This window comes from Mesoplodon mirus (assembly GCF_964341445.2).
Source record: "Mesoplodon mirus genome assembly, chromosome: 14".
Lineage (NCBI taxonomy): Eukaryota > Metazoa > Chordata > Mammalia > Artiodactyla > Ziphiidae > Mesoplodon > Mesoplodon mirus.
The window spans coordinates 15,617,469-15,638,965 of NC_138990.1; the positions used below are offsets into that span (position 1 = coordinate 15,617,469).

At 37.6% G+C, this 21,497-nt stretch overlaps 1 protein-coding gene across 2 annotated transcripts in view; it reads right to left on the reverse strand.

The window, feature by feature from the left end:
- TMEM131 (transmembrane protein 131) overlaps nucleotides 1-21,497 on the reverse strand; it is a 190,923-nt gene that overhangs the window by 39,248 nt on the left and 130,178 nt on the right. For both annotated transcript variants that reach the window (XM_082642292.1, XM_082642291.1), the window contains exons 12-25: nucleotides 20,783-20,891; nucleotides 17,676-17,784; nucleotides 16,847-17,000; nucleotides 16,585-16,755; nucleotides 15,409-15,519; nucleotides 15,184-15,318; nucleotides 12,577-12,681; nucleotides 11,179-11,265; nucleotides 7,515-7,667; nucleotides 7,337-7,412; nucleotides 7,057-7,174; nucleotides 5,080-5,218; nucleotides 4,260-4,369; nucleotides 3,743-3,809 (exon numbers count right to left, since the gene is read on the reverse strand). In XM_082642292.1, coding sequence (XP_082498418.1) covers nucleotides 3,743-3,809; nucleotides 4,260-4,369; nucleotides 5,080-5,218; nucleotides 7,057-7,174; nucleotides 7,337-7,412; nucleotides 7,515-7,667; nucleotides 11,179-11,265; nucleotides 12,577-12,681; nucleotides 15,184-15,318; nucleotides 15,409-15,519; nucleotides 16,585-16,755; nucleotides 16,847-17,000; nucleotides 17,676-17,784; nucleotides 20,783-20,891 — 1,644 coding nt within the window. The remainder of the gene's footprint in view (nucleotides 1-3,742; nucleotides 3,810-4,259; nucleotides 4,370-5,079; nucleotides 5,219-7,056; nucleotides 7,175-7,336; nucleotides 7,413-7,514; nucleotides 7,668-11,178; nucleotides 11,266-12,576; nucleotides 12,682-15,183; nucleotides 15,319-15,408; nucleotides 15,520-16,584; nucleotides 16,756-16,846; nucleotides 17,001-17,675; nucleotides 17,785-20,782; nucleotides 20,892-21,497) is intronic.

Here is a 21,497-nt window from a genome sequence, read left to right on the forward strand (position 1 = left end):
CACTGCATGTAGTTGTTTCTCTGGGGTTTCCTCTTGTTCCTTCATCCGGTCCATAGTCCCCTGCCTTTTCATTTTGCCTGTCTTTCTGTGAACGTGGCTTTCGTTTCACAGGCTGCAGAACTGTAGTTCTTCTTGTTTCTGCTGCCTGCTCTCTGGAGGGTGAGGCTGTTTACTGAGCACGCGCCTTTTCAATGCCGTGTGATAAACTGGAGTACACGTGCAGCACCCCTCACAGCATGCTGGACCATGCTGTCGGGAAGAGCCGTCGTCCCAGATGCCAACGGAACTAGTTCCTGCCTCCACAACACCATGTATAGTTGAAAAGACGACTGACAGCGAATAGATGGTTATTCAGACTGGAGTAGTTAGTAGACAGTTCTATGAAAATGAAGTGCATCTGTTCCTTTAAGGGAAACAACTGAAGCATTCGTTGTCAATGGTAAAATTTGGGTGTTTGAGCAAAATTTAGAGTTTTGGTCCTGTGAGCTTTAGAGCCAATAGTTAAAGAACTCCCTGATGAGATTAGCGGTTGTAAGAATGAATACGATTTTCTGGATACCGCAGAGTGAATTGTGTCAACATTTGGAAGCTCTTCATGTCTTAGTGAACCAATATTTTCCAAATGACTGATGCATGGTGTTATGATAACTAAAAAGGCAATTAAGACTCTCCTTTTTGCAACTACATGAATGTGTCAGGTCAGGTCAGATATTTATCATATACTTCATCAAAAACAATGTATCATAAGAGACCGAATGCAGAAGCAGACAGGAGAATCTATCTGTTTAATAAGTCAGAGAGCCATTGAAGAGCTCTGTAAAAATGTAAAACAATCTACTCTTCTTGCAAAATGGTTCTTAAAAAAATATATATTTTTTTTCATTTTTATATTGTCTATGTCAAATAGAATGGGCTTATTATTTTATTATTATTTTAAATGAATTAAATTAATATTTTAATGATCTCTCAGTTTTAATTTCTAATATGGTAAATATTGATAGATGCAAACCACATAAACAAAGAACCTCTTTGGAGTCCTTAATAATTTTTAAAAATTGAGATAAAGTAGAAATCCTTAATTATTTTTCAGACTGTAAAGGAATCCTGAGACCAAATATTCTGAGATCCACAGTTTTATAGCACTGTAGAGAACTGTGATGGTATTTATCCTAAGCTCACCCTAAGACCTCCTCCAGCATTTCTTATTTAGAATAAATTCCTGAGGTCTAGAGTATTCTTATTCATCTTCCTATCTCTCACAGTACCTACATCTTGTAGGTACCACTAAAGATTTGGTAAGATAAAAAGGTAAATACTAGGTCATTTACTTCTTATGAGTATTTCCTCTCTTATAAAAGCAGAGTGAAAGGAATTTCTGGTTAGTGAGCTTCCTAGATATTTGCAGTCTAGATAGCCTTGAACTTATTATGTTGGCACTTTATGGATGGAAAAAGCAAAGCAAAAAAGATTCCAAGGGCTTCCCTGGTGGCGCAGTGGTTGAGAATCTGCCTGCCAATGCAGGGGACACGGGTTCGAGCCCTGGTCTGGGAAGATCCCACATGCCGTGGAACAACTGGGCCCGTGAGCTACAATTACTGAGCCTGCACGTCTGGAGCCTGTGCTCCACAAGAAGAGAGGCCGCGATAGTGAGAGGCCCGTGCACCGCGATGAAGAGTGGCCCCGCTTGCCACAACTAGAGAAAGCCCTCGCACAGAAACGAAGAACCAACACAGCCATAAATAAATAAATAAATAAATAAAAATAATTAAAAAAAAAAAAGAACTGAATTTGTTAAAAAAAAAAAAAAAAGATTCCAAGAGAAGGGCATGGACTAGAATATGAGACTGTCTAAATTTCTGTCTAGTATTCTACCTATTACTCAGCAGAAAATAAAAATACAACATTGAAAATTACTTTCTCTTTTTAAAAAATTTACTTTCTTATATAAGATTTACTTAAAAATAGACATAAAAACAATTCCATAAAGGTTTGGCTAATTTATGCCTTATATATTAAAACACAAAGCTATGGGAAAGGACACAAATCCTTCAAGAACTACAAAACACCTAGTTGGACAGGTTAATTAGTGATTCCTAACAGTAATGACCATGTGTCACGAAAGTATGGGCAAGGGTTCTGGACTCTGAGAGAACTAGATTTGAATTTGGCCCTGCCAGTTATCACAGGTAGGAACTTGGGCAAGTTACTTCCTCTCTCTGAGCTTTGTTTTTCCACCACCAACAGAACAAGGGAAATACTTATTCTTAGGGTGGTTAGTAATAGCTCAGCCTAGCTACTGTAATGATTACATGAAATTATAAATGTGAATGCACCTGGCATAATGCTGATACATAGTAGGTGCTCATGAAATACTGAAAACCTTCGTATTGCCTTTCTTTCCCACCTGGTGAGCCACAGATTGACTCATCCAGTCAACATTCATTGAGGGCTTCCTATGTCCCAAGCAACCCATCTAAGGGCTTCCATATTGGTCTGTTTAACCTGTTCAAAAACTTTGTAATATACAAATTATTAACTTCACTTACAAGTGAAGAAGTTGAAGTTTGGAAAGGTTTATTTACTTGGTCGAGGTGACCAAGTTAGTAGGTACAAAGCCATGGTTATTCCAGGAGCCAACCCCCCCCTTATTCCAAATGGGAAGCAGCAAAGCCACAGCATGGCAGGAAGGCATCCCGTGGCTACTTGACAGACTGGGACCGTGCTCAGCAAAAGAGCTCAGCAAAAGGAGAGAAAGGAGGTGGTCGTTTACTGTTTTCACTCAAAGTAATTCAGATGATGGAGGATTAACTAGATTCCTACTCTCATTCACTCAACACCATTCGTATTATAAATGTGGGAAGGAAACCATATAAGTAGAAGACAAGCCCTCAAGGAGCTTACACCCAGAACTGGGAAACAAGGTACCTACCATATGTCAAAAAGAAAACAAAAAACACCGTTAACATGCTTGCAAACAAAGATTCAGGGAGAGCCAGAGAGCCGAATCAGTGCATGCTCCACAGCCATCAGGGCTGGTGTGAACAGGCTGTTTAAGGCTGGATGAGAGTGGCTGGGAAGGGCATCGAGGCCAAGAGACTTGGGCCAGTTTGCAGGTGGCTTTAGTTCCAAGTGCTAATTTCCTGACTGACACAGATCCTACACATTAAGTTCTTATATAATCATGAGTGGTTAGTGGCTGCTCAGCCTGGCCCGTATGATAGAGAATATTTGGTCCTAGAACAAACCAGTTTGTGTATACATTTATTAGTTTAAAAATACCTGTTGAGTTATAACTATGCTCATACTGTGCTAAGTATGAACACAGCTAGCTGTGGGTCTGGCCTTCATGGAGCTTACAATTTTATTAGAAAGTATCCAAGATAAAAATTTAAATGGCCAAGCTCAATATTTTGAGGCTAAATTTAAAAAAAAAAACATTATCTATCAGTATATACCTTATCTACATAATCTCAGAGGTTCTGGCAACCATTATTATGAACCTTCATGAGCTTATTGTTTAATGCCCACAAACAGGACCTTCTATCCAGGGTGCCTCATGGCAATCTAAATCCCACCCATTCTTCTGGGGCTTTTTGCCTCTAAAGTAATTACTAGCCGTTCTGACTTCTTCAGTAACTGGCCCTTCAACCAATTTAAGGATGGTCAATATTTTTCTTTCACATTTGCATTGATCATATCATAGAATTACTTCTTTGGAATAGTATGAAGTTTGAATACTTACACTGTTTCTGAAGACTTGGAATTCTAGTGTTCTTAAATCTATCTTTGCCACCTTACTTAAGTTAAACCTGAAATAAAAAAACATACACATATTTCTTTGTAAACAGCATCATAATTAAAGGGGTTATAAATACTAAGGTTGTGCTTATCTTTGGGCAGATTTTGAGATCAATGTTATCAGATTAACAGCCTTCAAAAAATAGCTACAACTTACAGTTAATATTTTGTTCACTTTTTAAAACTAAAATATTTGAAAGGCTCCACCACTTGCTTCCTCTTTATAAGATTTTAGGAAGTAGTTCTATATTATTTTTTTCTTGTCTTAAACTGGGAGCTTTTCTAGATGCTTAATATAATATCCATCTCTCTCCCCAGAACCTTCTCTCAACTTCAATTACAGATGCAGAATTTCTCTAAGCCCAATCTATTACTGTATGAGCTGAAATAGTTTTAAATGTGTAAAATAATAATTCATTGCTAATATGAAAACATTCTGATAATCTACCAGCAATGCCTACCTTGATATTAACTTATCTACAAAGACGGAAGGGTTGGAATATAAGGCCAGAGGAATAAACTGAATGTAGACAGGAGCATCTGCAGGATTTTCTAACGTAATCTCTTCTTCCTTAAACAAAGTAAAGACACAGTAAGTGAAAGACTGCCACCGTTAAAAGAGCCAGGACATGCAGGCAACCTAAGTGTCCACTGACAGATGGATGGATAAGGAAGATGTGGCACGTACATACAATGGAATATTACTCAGCCATAAAAAGAAACAAAATTGAGTTATTTGTAGTGAGGTGGATGGACCTAGAGTCTGTCATACAGAGTGAAGTAAGTCAGAAAGAGAAAAACAAATACCGTATGCTAACACATATATATGGAATCTAAAAAAAAAAAAAATGGTTCTGATGAACCTACGGGCAGGACAGGAATAAAGACGCAGATGTAGAGAATGGACTTGAGGACACAGGGAGGGTGGGGGGGTGGAGGGTAAGCTGGGACAAAGTGAGAGAGTGGCATGGACATATATACACTACCAAATGTAAAATAGATAGCTAGTGGGAAGCAGCCACATAGCATAGGGAGATCAGCTCGGTGCTTTGTGAACACCTAGAGGGGTGGGATAGGGAGGGTGGGAGGGAGACGCAAGAGGGAGGGGATATGGGGATATATGTATACGTATAGCTGATTCACTTTGTTATACAGCAGAAACTAACACAACATTGGAAAGTAATTATACTCCAATAAAGATGTTAAAAAAAAAAAAAACGAGCAGATACTTCATAACCCTATTACAGATTTCCCAGAACTGATGTCACTCTGAATACTTACTGAAGAGCAGTTTGTATTAGTAAGGGGAAACTTCATGTGACGGGGTGAGCTGAGGACGGACGGCCAGGAGAGCTCGGCAGTGATTTTTGACAGTATGTTTTTTTGAAGGTCTGTGTTTACTTCAAATATAGCGCTCAATCTAGAAAAACAATTTGTAAGTCACTGTAACAAAATGAAATATTTGAGTTTTCTGAATACAGGAAATTCTATTAGGCTTGTGTACTTGAGAAATTTTATTTGCTCTAATATTTAACTATGCTTTTCATAGAGACATGTATGAAGATGTCTCTATTTTGGCACAAAGAGCTGCCAAAGTATCACTGGTCACCTGTACAGTATTGTTTTCGTACTGAATACAAAAGGGAAAAGGCAGGGATATTCAGATAACATGATGTTATGGGGATCCTAAAGGATCTTGCATGTTTCGTGTAAAGATCCAGACACCAACAGCAGGCAAATATTTTCAGCAGAACTAATAAGAAGGCAGTGCACTGCTCGAGATAAAAAAACAAAACAAAATCCTGATACACAGTGAAGACATCAGTTACCCCTTCAGGTAACACATATGAGGATTCTGTCCAGATATATATATAGTTAAGAGCAATTTTCAGGGCCTCATTGGACTATTTCCCTACTTATGAGTATTTATAAGCCAGCTGCTAAGAACTCAGAGCACATTCCCTAAGGAAACAATATTATAAATGGGGCTAAAGTGCCTGGGCACAAACACTGAAGCCTGTTTTATCCTATAAGACTACTGAATTATGACACCCTAATATTGGTGAGAATACCGGTTTTGTATGACGAGTAACGAATTCTCTGTAACATGCACGCTGAGAAAGTAAGACAAAGGCAGGGGCAGGGAAAATGCCACATTCACTGTGCAACTGGGACACAGTGGCAAAGGGCAGGCAGGGAGCCTGGGTCTTTAGGAGTGAAACACTAGGCTCACAGAGAGGAGAGCAGGGGTTTCAGGGGGCGGGGCGTGAAGAGGTTCCTTGGCAGATGAACCTAGGGCAGCACTGCAAGTTATTTATTCATAATTAGATGTTAAACTGTGGAGGCGACTTGTACCTTACGGTGTCCGCTACAGAACTGTAGAGGACCAAGGAGTGTCTGAATTAGTGTTCTCTTAGTGAGTTCATTAGAAGCAGTCTCTACTAATCTAATTTAAACCATTTTAAAGTTAAAATTTAACTCTCTTTTGCCTTATGAGAACTTTTCACAGCAGATAGTTCAAATAGAAACCTGCAGATTTAATCATTCATGGCTTGAAAATCTTACAGTACTATAAATTGGAAGATCTTGATGATACTGACAAATACATTTCAAATCAGCCAGTGGAGAAGAACAGTTTTCATCAGTTTGCTAGTCAAATTCTCTTCTGAAGTACACAGAAAGATCAAATTTCTATACTGCCACATAAGTGTCTTTGCTTTTGAATCTAGATGTGGTACTGATTTGTCGCTGGGACATTTTCTACCTGCCACAGACATAAGGTGGCGCCCAAGTGAATGGGCCATGCACCCCTAACAGCTCAGCTCTGGAAAGGGAGGAAGCAGTTCTTTTCAGGAGGAGCAGAGACATTCCTCCTCCTGTGAGGTTAAAACCTACAAAGTGTTTTCCTAGCCTTTAACAGAGGTCAGTGGTAGGTAGAAACTTTCTTTCTTATGCAAATGGATGTGTCTAAGGTAAACAATGAAGTTATCCTACACAAGGACAACTTCATCAAGTTTCTTTGACTTTAAGGAAGCATCTAGAACGTTGGAAAAAAGACAAAAATGGTAGTGTGCATACTTCGGAGAAACATACAATTACAATGGCAATTCAAGATGCCTCATTATAATTTCCTGAAGATCAGGCATATTTTCTTACCTACAGAGAAATAAAATAACCTAATATAAGAATAACTTTAGAAAGTCATGTTTCATACTGGTAAAGATAGCTCAAATACTTAAATGAAGCAAAACCACTTACTTATGGCCTGAATTTTCCTTTAGTCCCATCCATCCTTTGAACAGGCTTTGATGCAAATCCCAGTCAGCATCCCAAGCGTCTTCCTGCATGGCTATACCAGGCTGTACTTTGGGTTCAGCTAAACCAAGGAGACAAATGGTATGACATACTCAGCCCTTCAAATGATTTCTATAGCATCAAGAGATAGGGATGGGCCTTAAAAGTGGCCGTCTTTTTTTTTATTAAAGAGTATTCTGGGGAGGGAGTGAAGCACATGAGAGAGATCGGCAAGATAACTTACATTTGGACAGAAAAGGCAAGCCAACGTAGCAATGATCCCCACACTGCAGTCCAGGATCAAAATAAATGTTTGCAATCTAGAAATAGGCACAGGAGAACCATGAATCCCAAATCCACAGAAGGTCACAATAACAAAGTACTAATGGATGGGAATTTTTGCAAGTACAACATTTTCAAACCTTTGATTTTTTCCCTGGCTCCAAATCCTCCTTATTGCCCCGTAATCGTCTGTAGTAAAATCGTGCATCTTCTGACAAAGAGCGTATTTGCTGGATCCTTACCTTCTGTGAGAAGGAATTCATAATATTTAAACTCTGATGAACTAGTTTCCCCTGAAGGAAGAAAACAAACAAACTCATCTGTAAATGGTAGATTTTCTACAGAACACACACTTTAGAGCTGACAGACATATTTCTAGGAAACCAAAGTTCAAAGGACATTTAGAATTTTCAAAAGTTGATAAACTTTACATTTGTAACCAGAGCCCCTCCTCCCAATATATGTATTTTGTTGTTTTTATGGCCTATTACAGATAAATTGGCAGGACAAATCTCTGCAATCTCGTAAAAATGAATTAAAGTAAAAATGTTCACATACTAACAAAGGTACAGAGCTAGCTTTGAATAAAGGAAGCAGTCACTGTCAGTTTGTTAAGAAAGGTTTGATTATACGAAGGCCCGGGGTGCCTTAAAAGTATCCAAATTCAGGATGAAATAACTGAACTCCAAAATCCAAAGCTATTTTCTTTATAAAAGAAAAATACTATTTGTGCCAAAGAGAAATTAGACATTTTTTAAAAACACAGGTTATCAAGCATCATATTAAAACAGCATACAGATTAAATCATTAAATTACGAATGATTGCTCTTATCAGCTACATGCTTCTCCCTATGACAGGGTACCAGATTTTAAATAAAAAATTACATGATTCAAATAATCATCAGTAAGAATCATATTATAATATTTTACTTTCTTTTGTTTGAATACAGAACCAGAATCCTATAACCTGATTCCTAGCCATTTGAAGAACTCTCTAAAATGACCAGACCTGCTGGTCTAATATTTGGTATTGAAAGACAAAGAAGTCAGGACTTCCCTGGTGGTCCAGCAGTTAGGACTCCCGCTCCCGGTGCAGGGAGCCTGGGTTTGATCTCTGATCAGGGAACTAAATCCCACATTCCACAACTAAAAGGTCCCACGTGCTGCAACTAAGACCTGGCACAGCTGAATAAATAAACGTTAAAAAAAAAAAAAAGACAAAGAAGTTAAGAAAATGAACAGTAAAAGGAGTTGAATGATGGTGCAGTTAAGACTAACACTCAACATTTACAGTCTAACCAGAGTAGAAAGATGTTAGAGGGTGGGGACGCTGCTGTGAGGATAAGCACATAAGAGAAGAAAGCAGAAGCCTATGCTGAGTCCTGGCTTGGCCTCCAACCAGTTGTGTCTTCCCGGCAGTTACCTGGTCTTCATGCACCTGTAATAACTACTATTCTTGTGTCCACGTCTTGTCTCTCAGGGGTATGGTGGGGATCAAAAGAGGTAACAGATACAGAAGTTCATTTTGTAATGGTATTCACATACGAAGTATTAAACTGTGAGTTATTTGAAATGTTCATTCTGAAGTACCAAGTTTTCATCACTTGGCTCTAGTAGTCTCCATCTGATAAGAGATTTTACAGAATTTCATGACTGTTATGGGCTGAATGTCTGTGTGCTCCCCCACACTCACATGTTGAAATCCTAACCCCCCAGTGTGATGGTATCAGGAGGCAGGGCCTTCGGGAGGTGATCAGGTCATGAGGGTAGAGCCCTCATGAACGGGATTAGTGCCCTTAAAAGAGACACAAGAGCTTGCCCTCCCTGTCTGCTCTTTTGGCTGTGCGAGGATACAATGAGAAGATGCCCGTCGGCAAACTGAGGAAGTAGGCCCTCACCAGACACCAGATCTGCTGGTGCCTTGATGTTGGACTTCCCAGCCTCCAGAACCATGAGAAATAAATGTCTGTTGTTTAAGCCACCCAATCTATGGTAATTTGTTACAGCAGCCCAATTAAGACCAATTATCAAGTTAATTTGTAATTCCAAGCAAATATCTGATCCTATAAGCCATCTGAAGATACCTGAAAGCTTAATCTGAAGTACTGCAAAACCAACACCTTGTTTTTATAGATGCCTTCTCATTTACTCTGTCCATGAGCCTTTCACATTGTCATCTACTGAATTATTCCCTTCCAGGATTTATGCAGGGATCAAGGAGATCATGGATTGAAAAGGAAATTGAAGGTTCTTTTGGATAAATAATGAAGTCAAGAGTTCTGTATAGTCGTACAAAGTGGAATGATAAGAAGACAAAGATTTAATTAAGACCCAAACTTAGGGGTGCTGAACCTATTAATTCAAATTTATATTTGAAGCTAATTTATATTTAAGGAGCTAAATTTTGAATTTAGGTTTTATCGTATATAGCATTAAGAATCTGCAATGTACTGTTTCTCTTAACCTGTCAGGTCTCCTACCACAGCTGAGAGACACTTCCATCTGCTCCAAGGCGTCCTGAATCGACTACACTATCTTCCTGCAAAAGGTGGCCTCCTGGTTTCCCCGTTTCTTTCCTCCCTGTTCTCCAGGCTCAAACTCTGTGTCATATTCTGGAGTCCTCTATCTACCTACCTACCCATACCTGTTTCCATTAGTATGACCTCCTCAAGAAATTCAAGTACAGTTCAAACGGTTCATCTGAAATGTCTCTTGCCTATGTTCTCTTTTTCATTATTTTGCTCCTTCATCCACCCATTATCTACTAGATATCTGCTACTTGGGGTATAAGATCCCTCATCTCTTTCCCACCGGATCTCAGAGTCTTGTTGGGGAGACCAACACATAAGGCAACTTTGGCAGCACAATGTGAGGCTTGCTGCAAGAGAAGTAATCTCAAATTGTTTCAGAAGCACACATGAAATAACAAGTACTGTCTAGTGAAGAAATCTTCAGAGAGGAGATGACAATGGAATTGGATCTTGAAAGACATGCAGGAGTTCCTGAAGGTAGGAGAGGAGGAAGGGCAGCCAAGGCAGGTGAGCAGCAAAGGTGTGGAGGTTTGAAAGCGATCTACTGCCTCTGCCAACGCCCTAAGCTCAAACCTCCCTTTGACGCTTTCCTTGTGGACCCTGGCCAGAGTCTCTGGGTTGGCTTCCAGGCACACTAGTGCTACCCCCAGACGTGTCCTACATTTACCTCTGCCAGAGCCAGTCTTGAAAGCTTAACTCTGACAGTGTCCAGCCTCTGCTCAAAAACTTTAGGTTTTCATGGACTTAAGTGCATTGCATTGTTTTCATGCTATCACTCCAAGGTACCATTCCATCTTCTCTCTTGAAACTTCCCTGCATTCCTGTAAAACTGCACGACTCATCACTGCCTAAAGCCATCTCAGACTTTGCTGCCTGTGTCTCTATTCAGGTTGTTCCCTGGGCCCTGAATGCCATTCTTGCTACCCCTTGTCTCTCCCTGCCAGGAGAAATTCCAAGCCAATTCACATGGCACCTTCATCAATTAGATACGTATTTTCTCCATAGCATGTTATTTTTCGCCTCTTAGGGCAATTTCTACATCCTGCTCTACGTCTATGAATCATGGGCCCATTTCTCATTCTAGATTGAAAACTTTTTGACAGAAGGGACTATTTCTTATTCTTCGTAATGTCTCCTAAAGAAGTTGGTTCAATGTCTTACCTTAAAATAAGTGATTAATAAAGAGTAACTGACTTTATTGTTGAATTCTAGGAACATAAAGGCAAAGAGAAAAAAAATTAGCAAGAAGAAGGCTACAAATGAACTGTCTTACTGGAAAAGAAGGTGGAAGAACCATATGCTTTGGGAAGCAAGTCAGAGAACCCACTGCGATCACAGCTTTCACGGGAATTGTTAGGATCTGTGGAGGGAAGAAGCAAACCACAGAGAAATGAGTGTTTCAGTCTGCGATTGACACTGACAGTTGTTGCAGGGGGACAGTTATTTTGGGAGATTAAAAGAACCAATCTTGGGATGTATATTAGCATTAACCAACTGATAAGCAAAATTAAAATCACCCATGGATACTGTTTAATCTATCCATGTGCTTCATAAAATGCACTGAAATACAATAAATTTCCATGTACTTCTCAATGATTCGATGAAAACATGGTAAACAAGACCAAACAATAGGGAAGGAATGAACAACAGATTTTTCATAATATAGGTTATTTTGTAGATTATTAATTTAAAAAGTTCAATTATTCTCCTAAAACAATGAATGAAAAATCCAGCATTTTCTAAAGTTACATAGCTCTCTACTTTTTGTACTCAGCAATAAATTAACATCAAGTTAATTTGAAAAAATGAGTTGAACGTTCCAGATTTTGAATCTCAACTCGTATACTCTTAGTTGCAATTCACAAAGATACTGATGCTTTGCTAAGATATGGAGTGTACTTAATCCTATCAAAAGTGATAAACGTGGATTCCTTATTTTTGGAGGTAGTTTGACATACTCCCAACATATCATTTATTATTAAATGACCAATTCTGTTTATTCTGAATTAGTTTTCTTTCATGCGGGGTTTGTATGTACTGAACAGATAGGAGAACAAGGGTAGCAACTTGCTGACTTTAGCAGTGCTCGACGTCCCAAAGAGCTCTGAAATAATAAATCAAAATATTTAGGTGTGGCAGAAATATGCCTCTTCAAAGTCTCATTGAATGCAACATGTCAAACCCCACAAAAAGCCTTTAAAAAGTTCACTGATTTTCACTTGGTTCCTTGACTTAGAATGACATGTAAATATGATTGTGAGAACTCAAATTAAGATGGGATTTCCTGACTGTATCTTCCTTTTTGGAAATGTTACACAGGAGGATATTTATGGCCTCAGAAAAGAGAGAGACCTGTCTCAGGAATTTCAGTCAGGGTCTGTGCAATGCTACAACTATTTGTAAGCAGGCTTCTAACAGCAATTCTAAATGTGCCAAATGCATTTTTCTGAAGTTGTTTTTAGTCCAAAGATTTCGGTTTTATCAGAAAACTATGAGCTAATGAACACCAATATTCTGTAAACTATTCTCAAAAGCTCAGTTTTTAAGGCATGAAAGTGGTGAACTGTAACTTTCTGAGTAAACTTAGTTCTCTGTTTCTATAAAAACAAAAAAAGACTGAATTATTCAGAAAGACCCCATTGACATGAATCCCTGTAAATTAAGTCCTTACCTCATAGTCTGTTGTGATCTGTATGGCCCCATCATGAATCCCTTCCAGTTTTTTTGCAGTAAGTTTGACTCTGAACACTGCAAAATATCCTGAAGCTAATATTACCTGTATGTAGGAGAAATGAAATCATTCATCAGCCTTGCTGGCTGAAGTTTTTATTAAAATGGAAAAGAAAGCTACAGTGATAAACTGACTTCAAAATCCTAACCTGTACCAGTGTAACACTGAATTACCATATCATCACATACAAATATCTCAAAATAATGCCCATCCCTGGATGTTTATCTACTATACTTATTCCATGGGCCACTGAGAAAACTGGTTCCCTGAGAAACAGCTGACTTCTCAGCTGCAAAGCTGGGGAGGGGTGTGGCCCTCACACCCCAACCGTGTACGTGCAGGGTCAAAGCGGGTGAGGGCTGCAGCAGAGGGACACAGCCTTCCACTCACCCTTTGGCCGCATTAGGGCACAAGTATTAATACATACAAAGTTGGTTATGCTTCAAGTTCTGAATTTAACTCTGTCATGTTTTAATAACCATGTCTTCAGATCCACTGAGATTGGATCATATGGCAACATCAAAAATCATGGAAAGAAGGAAAAGTTAAGCAATAAAAATGTGAAAGAAAGGAGAATGTGGATCTTGTTTTCTCAGGCTATTTGCTGATGTTTCTGGCACTTAACCTTTTCAATCATGATACTTCCAAAAAACATGAAAGTCAATTTGTGAAGTTGTACTTTAGTTTGTAGTAGTTATATTTTACCTAGAGTTCACATTTACCTCAAAATAACAAATGTTGATATGCCAAACATACTCACTTTCCCCCTTTTATAAGCATTTCTGTGTTGGTTTTGTGCAATTCTAACGTTTTCATCATGACTCTAACCAGCCAAATAAGAGCATGTGTCTCAAGAGCGCAGAGAGCTGTTGGCAATGTGTGTTTCATAAGGAACAGGATCCTTATTTAGTTCATAGGTTTGGCTTTTTGGAAAACAGGTGGAAAGCAGTTGAAAGTTTAGGCATTACAAACTTAAAAAAACACACATTGTGGAGTTGCTATTTTGAAGCTGGCAACTCATGACAACTTCCTCTTTTAAGTAAGCATTCATCACAGTGATCTCATCTTTCTGCCCCTTGTTTTTGTTTATACAGTTTTATATAAAACCTAATTCTAAAACCCTAAAGTTTCAAGCAGGCTTCATGTTACTGAGTGGACCTCTCATATTTAAGTAGTAAGTGTTAACACATGTTATTTAGTACGAGGAAATGATCCAGAGTCCTAAAATTATTAATTTATAATGTCTTATAAAAAACAGTATAATTCAACCATCTCAGATTAGATATACATACAATTTTACTGTAACTTCATTACTGAAATGAACACATTAATGGCTGGTCTCATTATTATCCTTTTCCAGCACTCTATTTGTATTAAAAATAAAACCTCAGCTGGGGTGACAAATATTACTTCTCATGGGCATATCCTTTTTTGTTTTAAAAGGAGGCTTTATTTATGAATCAAATTTAAAACATTATAAATTATTAAAATGCAAACACCCATACATCGACCACAATATCTGATTATGTAGCTTGAATGCCACACAACTGCAATTAGAATACACATTATTTAGTACTATTTCCCACTTTTTCAGAAATCCTTTTCCAAACTTCTACATACAATCGTATTTACAGCTTTTTATTTGCTTTAATATTCAATCATACAATCATGACTTTATGCATTTGGCTGTTTCCAGTTATCTGGAATTATTAATAATGCTATCACAAACATCTGCATTCTCACAGCTTTTGGCTCTTTAAATTACTTCCATGGGAAAAATTCCCAGGGGTGGTATATATTGCCAGATTGTCCTCCAAAAAACCTATTTTGGGGGATGTTTAAATGTTTAAGTCAATTTTTATGACCTATGGCATTCCATGGAAGCATATTTGTCAATAACCTCTGTGCATAAGGACATTTGCTTTTCCTTTTGTAAAACTGCCACGAGAAGTTCTATGCTAACCTACAGATGACATATGTTCTGCTCCTTTGAAGTCATACAAGGTGATTCTACTAATTCTGTTCTAAGTAGGTATAAACTCCAAGTTCTCTTTTCAGTAGTGGTCAGGGCTTAGACTGCTATATTCATTTACTCTTGTTTCATGCTCTTTTATGACCAACTGTACATAAGATAGAGTAAAAGTATATACGGAGATCCACACAGAGGTCCACCAAACGATGTTTGCCTCACTGATACTCTCTTCTAATCAGTACAGAGAATTGACCAGAAATATTACTGTATAATTGAAAACACCTTCTATCAATGTGCAGGGCTCTCTCTTCTGCCTAGTGAATTCAGTGAACACAGGATTAGTTTACTACCCATGGGAATTTCTCCTGTAAGGACACTTGTGTTACAACTTAACTCCTTTGCGTCTCAAGGGCTCTCTCACCATGAGAGGAAGCGGTTTCAGTAGACTACCTATAAGGTCCTTTCAACATCAAATAGCCAGTGCTATTGCAACTCTCATAAAATTATTACGATGACTAGTCTTCCATTTGAGGTTTACATCTAAGTGTAAGGACACAATAAAAAAGTTAACTTACCGATGACTGGTCTGATAAAGAGGATTTTTCTAACTCTGGAAGGCTTGAGATTATTGTAGTTCTATTGCCTCTTTCAGTAGCTACGAGTTCTATTGATAAACCATCTCCAATGATATGCCAACTTTTTATAGCCAACTTAAAAAAGAGAAAGATATGAAAGTGATTATTGCGGCACTACCATAAAATCCTTAAATGTGACTTAGAATAAAAACACATTTTTTTTACCTCAATTGGGTTGCTGTTTATAATTGCAAATAAAATATTACTTGCTTCTGTAGCACTCAGTATACCAAAATCTATGAAACGTTCTTCTATTTTGGGGGGTAATACAAAGTACTGGAAAGATATAAAAGAACTAGATTAAATGTAAAGTCATACTTATGTAAGAGAATGTTATCAAGAAAAAGTAACTGTACTAAGATATACTAAGGTTCCTATATTTTATGTAAATATACACATACATAATATATAATTAAGAACTTTGGACAATGGAAATATTTTGATTACTCAGAAATGAAAACACTCATGGCCTCTACTGAATTGCTAGTTCTCCTCTGAAGGCACATAAAAGCAGCAGGAAACTAAAGTGCTAGGTTAGGTTAAGTGGAGCCCTGGAGAATTAGGCAAAAAGTCCTCAGTCTCAGCAAACATCACACATTCATGAAAGCAGCTACAAACCAGTAATCATTTAAGCAAAAGAAATGCAGAAGGAGTGGTATAATAGTGACGGTCCCTTCAGCTCTAAAATTCTTATTGATGCTAGCTTTTTGGAGAACTACATGTCTCTGTTTTCACTTTCTTTTTTTCTTTTATATCTTTCCTATCAGTTTTCTTTCTTAACTAAACTTCTTTCATTGATAATTTTAGGCACAGCTTTGTTTGGATTTTTTTACCTGGCTTATTTTCTGTACTAGAAAGACCTTTATTTCCTTTCCTGCCGTATTTAGGTGACGATTCCAGCTGTGTCTTTCCCACCTACTCCCTCTTTCTTATCTGGTTCTCTTCTTCATTCTTGCACTTCCTGGTTTTGGTCATCTCTTCCCTACAGAGTTTTCTTTTCACCCGCCCTGTAGTATTTCTTCCCTGCTTATTATCTTTCTTCCACTTAGCTCGTTTTTAGCTTCCCCATGACTATGACAGTTTAAAAGCAAAACCAAGAGAAAGTGGAACGTGGAAAAGATCTAAACAGAGGCGTAACTAGAAGAGTCAACTGCATCATGAGGAGACATGGCCGCTGGGAGGGTGAAAATCTTGTAAGTACTGACAAGGGAGGAATTAGGACAACTTGTAAAGCACAGAAATAGCAAAATTTAAGTGTGTGCAACGCAACTGCCTGATAGTAGTTGAAAACACAAAAGACGTGTAGGGAGTTTAAATTATAAAGGTAGATAGCATACTTACATCTAAAAAACCCGTGTATACCCGCACAGGTAAATGAAACTTAGAGGCATTGGTAATAAGTAAAATATTGTTATCTATGTGCATGGATGATGTGGATGGCATAAAAAACAGAGTAAAAATGTATCCTGATCCATTTGGAAGAATTAAGACTGGTTTGCTGAAGTTGTGAACCTAGGAAATGATGGGAGAGAAAAAACAATGTGTCAGCATCATTTGCTTGGCAGATCAGTAAAATTAAAAGTATAAGGGTTCCCAGACATACTTTAAACATTGTTTTGGCTTCTTCTGGTAGCAACACATCATGAATGAGGATTGCAAAACTGAAAGTGTTAGTGAGGTAAACTGGCCTTTCCACAGGATCAGCAGGACTGTCTCGGATGTGAAATAACGTTGCAGAGTGATCAAATCCCAAATAACTATTTGAAAAAAACAAAAACAAAATAAATTATTTTTGTTTCCACGTGTTAATTTAAAATCCAAGTTCTTTTGCTGTGAGTAATAATTTACGTTCAGCATTAGGACTGTTATTAAAGAATTAAGACTATGAACATTTTAGTGGTTGACCACATGGAGTCCCTGCTATGCTGGACATTAAACTATTATTGGTTAAAGTATAATTAGAAAATGAACTACATATATTATTGCCCATTTATAAAAAGCTGTAATTCTAGAACAGTGTTTTAACGAGTCTATAAAGGAATATAAATGATGTTGTTTCAAGTGACAACATATTTTAATAACAATCCAGAACCACTTGCATGTTACAAAAAGAATTACAGAAAGGAAATGGTTCAAATGGTTTAAAAATCACAGATTCATGTTTCTACTGTATTATGGAATCATTAAGACTTCATTTAAGCCCAAATCATATCATCCCATTTACCTCTTTCTTCTAAAAAAGTAAAAAAAATAAACAAAATACAGGAGATTTTTCTCCTTTATAGTTGAAGTTGTTCTTCTCAACACGAATTCCATGGAGTTTATATGAATTTGGCTACTCTTTTGCTAAGATCAATGAATTTACTGATTAATAAAAAGTTAATTTACTGATTAATACAAAGTTATAAAGTTTATTTTAAAGAAAAACTCACCCATCTAAAACCTCTGCTTGATATGGTATTTCAAGTTTAGAATAACTCTTTTCCTTTGCTTTAACAGTTATTTTCCCAGAAAACTGAGATGGTTTTTTTGCCTTTGATGCTGAAAGGAAACATAAAACATAATCTGTCACCTTTTACTACCAAAGAGTTTATACAGAGGAGGATGAGAGTGACTTTGCATGTGGACTGACAAAATCTTAAGAAGCTGAGCTTTCAAACTGGCACAAAGAATACTTTTACAACATTTTAATTGAAATATCACATTTTTCATACAAAAATGGAAAGATATTTAAATTTTCCTGTAATGGGATAAACAGGTAAGGAATTAGCAAGTGAACACAATTCAGGAGGAAAAGCGCTGTATCTGAGCTACTTCTCTACAGCCATAAGCTTTGGCTTTACCTACAGCAGGGTTTCTCAACCTTGGCACTACGAACATTTTAGGCCAGGTAAACTCGCTGTTGGGTGGCAGAGTGGCTGTCCCTGGGCTCTGCGGGATGTCGGGCGGTGCACAGGATGGCCTCTTGCTAGACATTAGCTGTGACAACCAGAAGTGTCTGTAGACATTGCCAAACATCCCCTGGGAGGCAAAACTGCCCAGCCCCCCAAACTGAGAACTGCTGGTTTACAGCTGGATTAAGAAATAACATTCCTTGTGTGGCCAGAGTCTTGCTATAAATACCAATAAAGTAGCCTGGTGCAAAAAAATGTCAAGAGTTATGAGCTCTGACTTTTTATATTAGCCAACCCTAACCTATAGTGTAAGAGGAGGCATATACCCTCCCTGCCATCATATTGTCCTCACAGATGAAGTAAAACCTTTAAGTTTTGTAGCACTTCTGAATTATTCCATCTGGAATTACAGAAAAGAGTCAGTTGGATCCAATCTGTGTACCCATTAGATGTTCTTTCCAAAGCAAATAAAGAAGCTGTGTATCTTTATCCCCTTTAAGTACTTCAGGAACACTTCCACTTATGAGAAGAATTTATATGTAAGTTCTGCAAATGTTTGTTATCCAACTTTAGCACAAAAGAAGAATAACAAAAAAATTGGTATGACACCTAGTATGCGGCTCTGTACAGACGGTGCAGATTCAGATTTTTGAAACTCCCATTAAACCTCGTTTCTTTCTGCTTACTGTAGAGCCGTTTCTGGATACTTTAAATTTTTTTTCTTTTTTTTTTTTTGCTATTTATTCTGACATAAGGCTGATAAAAGGGCCATAATTTAGGCATTTCATAGTATCTTATCAAGTTATATTTTAGCAATGAAGTGGTCAAAACCTCAAGAAAATTCAGCTAAAAATCATAAAGAATCATGACTTGATGAGACATGCTTGCTTGGTAAGTGAACACTGTGGAATTAATATTCATGGCACATTCTGAAATTTTTAATTTTTAATTAATTAATTTTTTTTGGCCATGCCTCTCTCTCGGCTTGCAGGATCTTAGTTCCCCTAACAGGGACTGAACCCAGGTGAGTGGACCGCCAGGGAGTTCCCCTGAAAATTTTAAAAGTTAAGTAAAACAAGCATTTCTTGATTTTCACAGCAATCTTAAGGGTAATACCATTTGTACTGGAATCCGGAGTGGTGATGGGAGAGGTGGGAGGTGGAAGGTGGAGGGATTTTCCCACAATAATAAAAACCACTTTTAAGAAATGTAGCACCTGCTTTAAAAGATGCTTTCCCTTGTCTCTGTGTTAAATTTTACATCATTTCTTTAAGAAACACTTATTTTGGAGTCTGTGATCTCAGAACCACCATTCCTGACTTTCATTTATCTCAGTGGAAACAGTCACTGTATTGTCAATACAGGAGCTGGAAAAGAAGAATGGGGGGAAGTACACAGCACAGCTGCCCCAGTGTGTACCCCCCACTCCATGGATTTATCAGAAGGGTAGGTCCTACATGTGGTTCTTGGGGTCAGAAATTATTACTGGTTTCTCTGTTTCTCCGTAAGGGAAGACAATGTACCTACTGATACTGACACTGATACTGGTGGTCATGGCTGGTATCTTAGCAACACAGAAGACAATTTATCACACACTTGGAAATATCTGTGCTATCAAGCCTTCTACAATACTGATTGTTTCCTGACAGCTGGACTATGGAAGTATGTCATGTATTTAATCTTAACTTCTTTGGGAGTTTTCTCTGAGCTCACAGGATGAACACTGTGCTGGCAGCCAACTGTGCAGTTGCTCCAGATTCTCCCCAGACTCTCCATGTGCATGGAGTGAGCACAGATGCTCTCACAAACACTGTGCCACACTCAGTAGGTCACTCAGTGACCAAATATTCTCTTCTGATGAGGAGCTTAGTTGTAAAATGTGGACTATGAGCAAAGATGGCTTTATCATGAGGCCAAAGCTTAAGCTTCAGGGCTCCTCACTTGCCCGTGCCCTTATGAGAAAAGTCCCACTTGGAGTTTCAGCTTTCATTAAATTTAAATTACATATACAGTTAGACAGCCATTATGTCACTACTCAAAAAAGTTTATGACAGCAAATTCAGTAAATGTTCTAGTACAGTGGGCAAAACTGAATAAAAACATGCTATTAAGATATGTTAAAGTCTGGGTTAATATTTCAAATGTCAAAATACACAATATACATGTTTGAAATAATTGTTATCTAATTTGACAATTCTATCATGAAGGCAGTTAGTTTAGGTAGGACAGTCTGCCTTGTTAACAAAAGCCAATATATGGAAATGTTACAGAAAATACTTTATTTCTGCTCTTAAATTCAAACATGCTTCTGAAATTCAAATATTCACTTAATTAAAAAATTAATGACTTCATAATTAAGGCAAAGCATAATAGGTATGTATGTGAAAGAGCCCAGATAACAAAAATTTAATTCCAATCCTAATGTATTTGCTAATATTAATTTAGGTTTATGAAGTTATAATATTTTCTTTCGTGAAACAATCAAATAAGAGTTGGTGATGATTTACAAGAAAAACCAACCTAACCAGTACTATAAAATCTGACTGTAAAATGGTCTGGGTTTCTATATTAAGATGTCAACATAGATGCCTTCTAATTTATCAAAATAATAGCACTCTATCAGAGAGAAAAAGCTGAATACTTACCATCAAAGCTGATACTTGCAACCTTGGTATATTTACTTTCTGAAGCTTTTAATGTAATTGGTTTAAAGTGTACCGTTATAGCGTCATTTTGTGGTGTAGGTCGAACACTCTGCAAAGAGAAAAATTTACATAGCATTATTTTAGTCTAGTCGTTCAGTTTATAGTGAAAAGTAAAGCAGAATCAAAACTTGAAAAGTTTAACTTTATGTGGTCCCTTTAAATAGAGTTGGCTAAGCTGTTAAGACCTCAAATTAACTTCATTAGACTATTTTTATGAAATAAAACGATGACCAGAAGGAAAATGATAAAGCGACTGTAAAAAGTACAATGGGTATGAATACATAAAATAGAAGAAAAGGTATTTATTTGCTAAATGAATGCCTAATTTATGTATAAGAGAAGGGGACATGAGGACTTATGATAGGGTCTGCACTCCCAGCTGTGGGGTGAACCGTGAGGAGGCGGATGGCGGGGATGCGCAACCTGGAAGAGGTCAGAACGCTCTCAACTTAACAAAGTAAGAGCTTTCTGTTCAAACAACTAAACCTAAAACAACAACAACAACGAAACAGTAAAAGCTTGCACTTTTTGAGCAAGCTTAAAAAATAAATACTATTTAAGTGCAGTTACTTTTTTAATATGATAATCCGCACTGACACAAAGCATTTTTCATGGGAAGGGCCCTTAAAGATACCAACTTCCTTCCCTGTTTTAC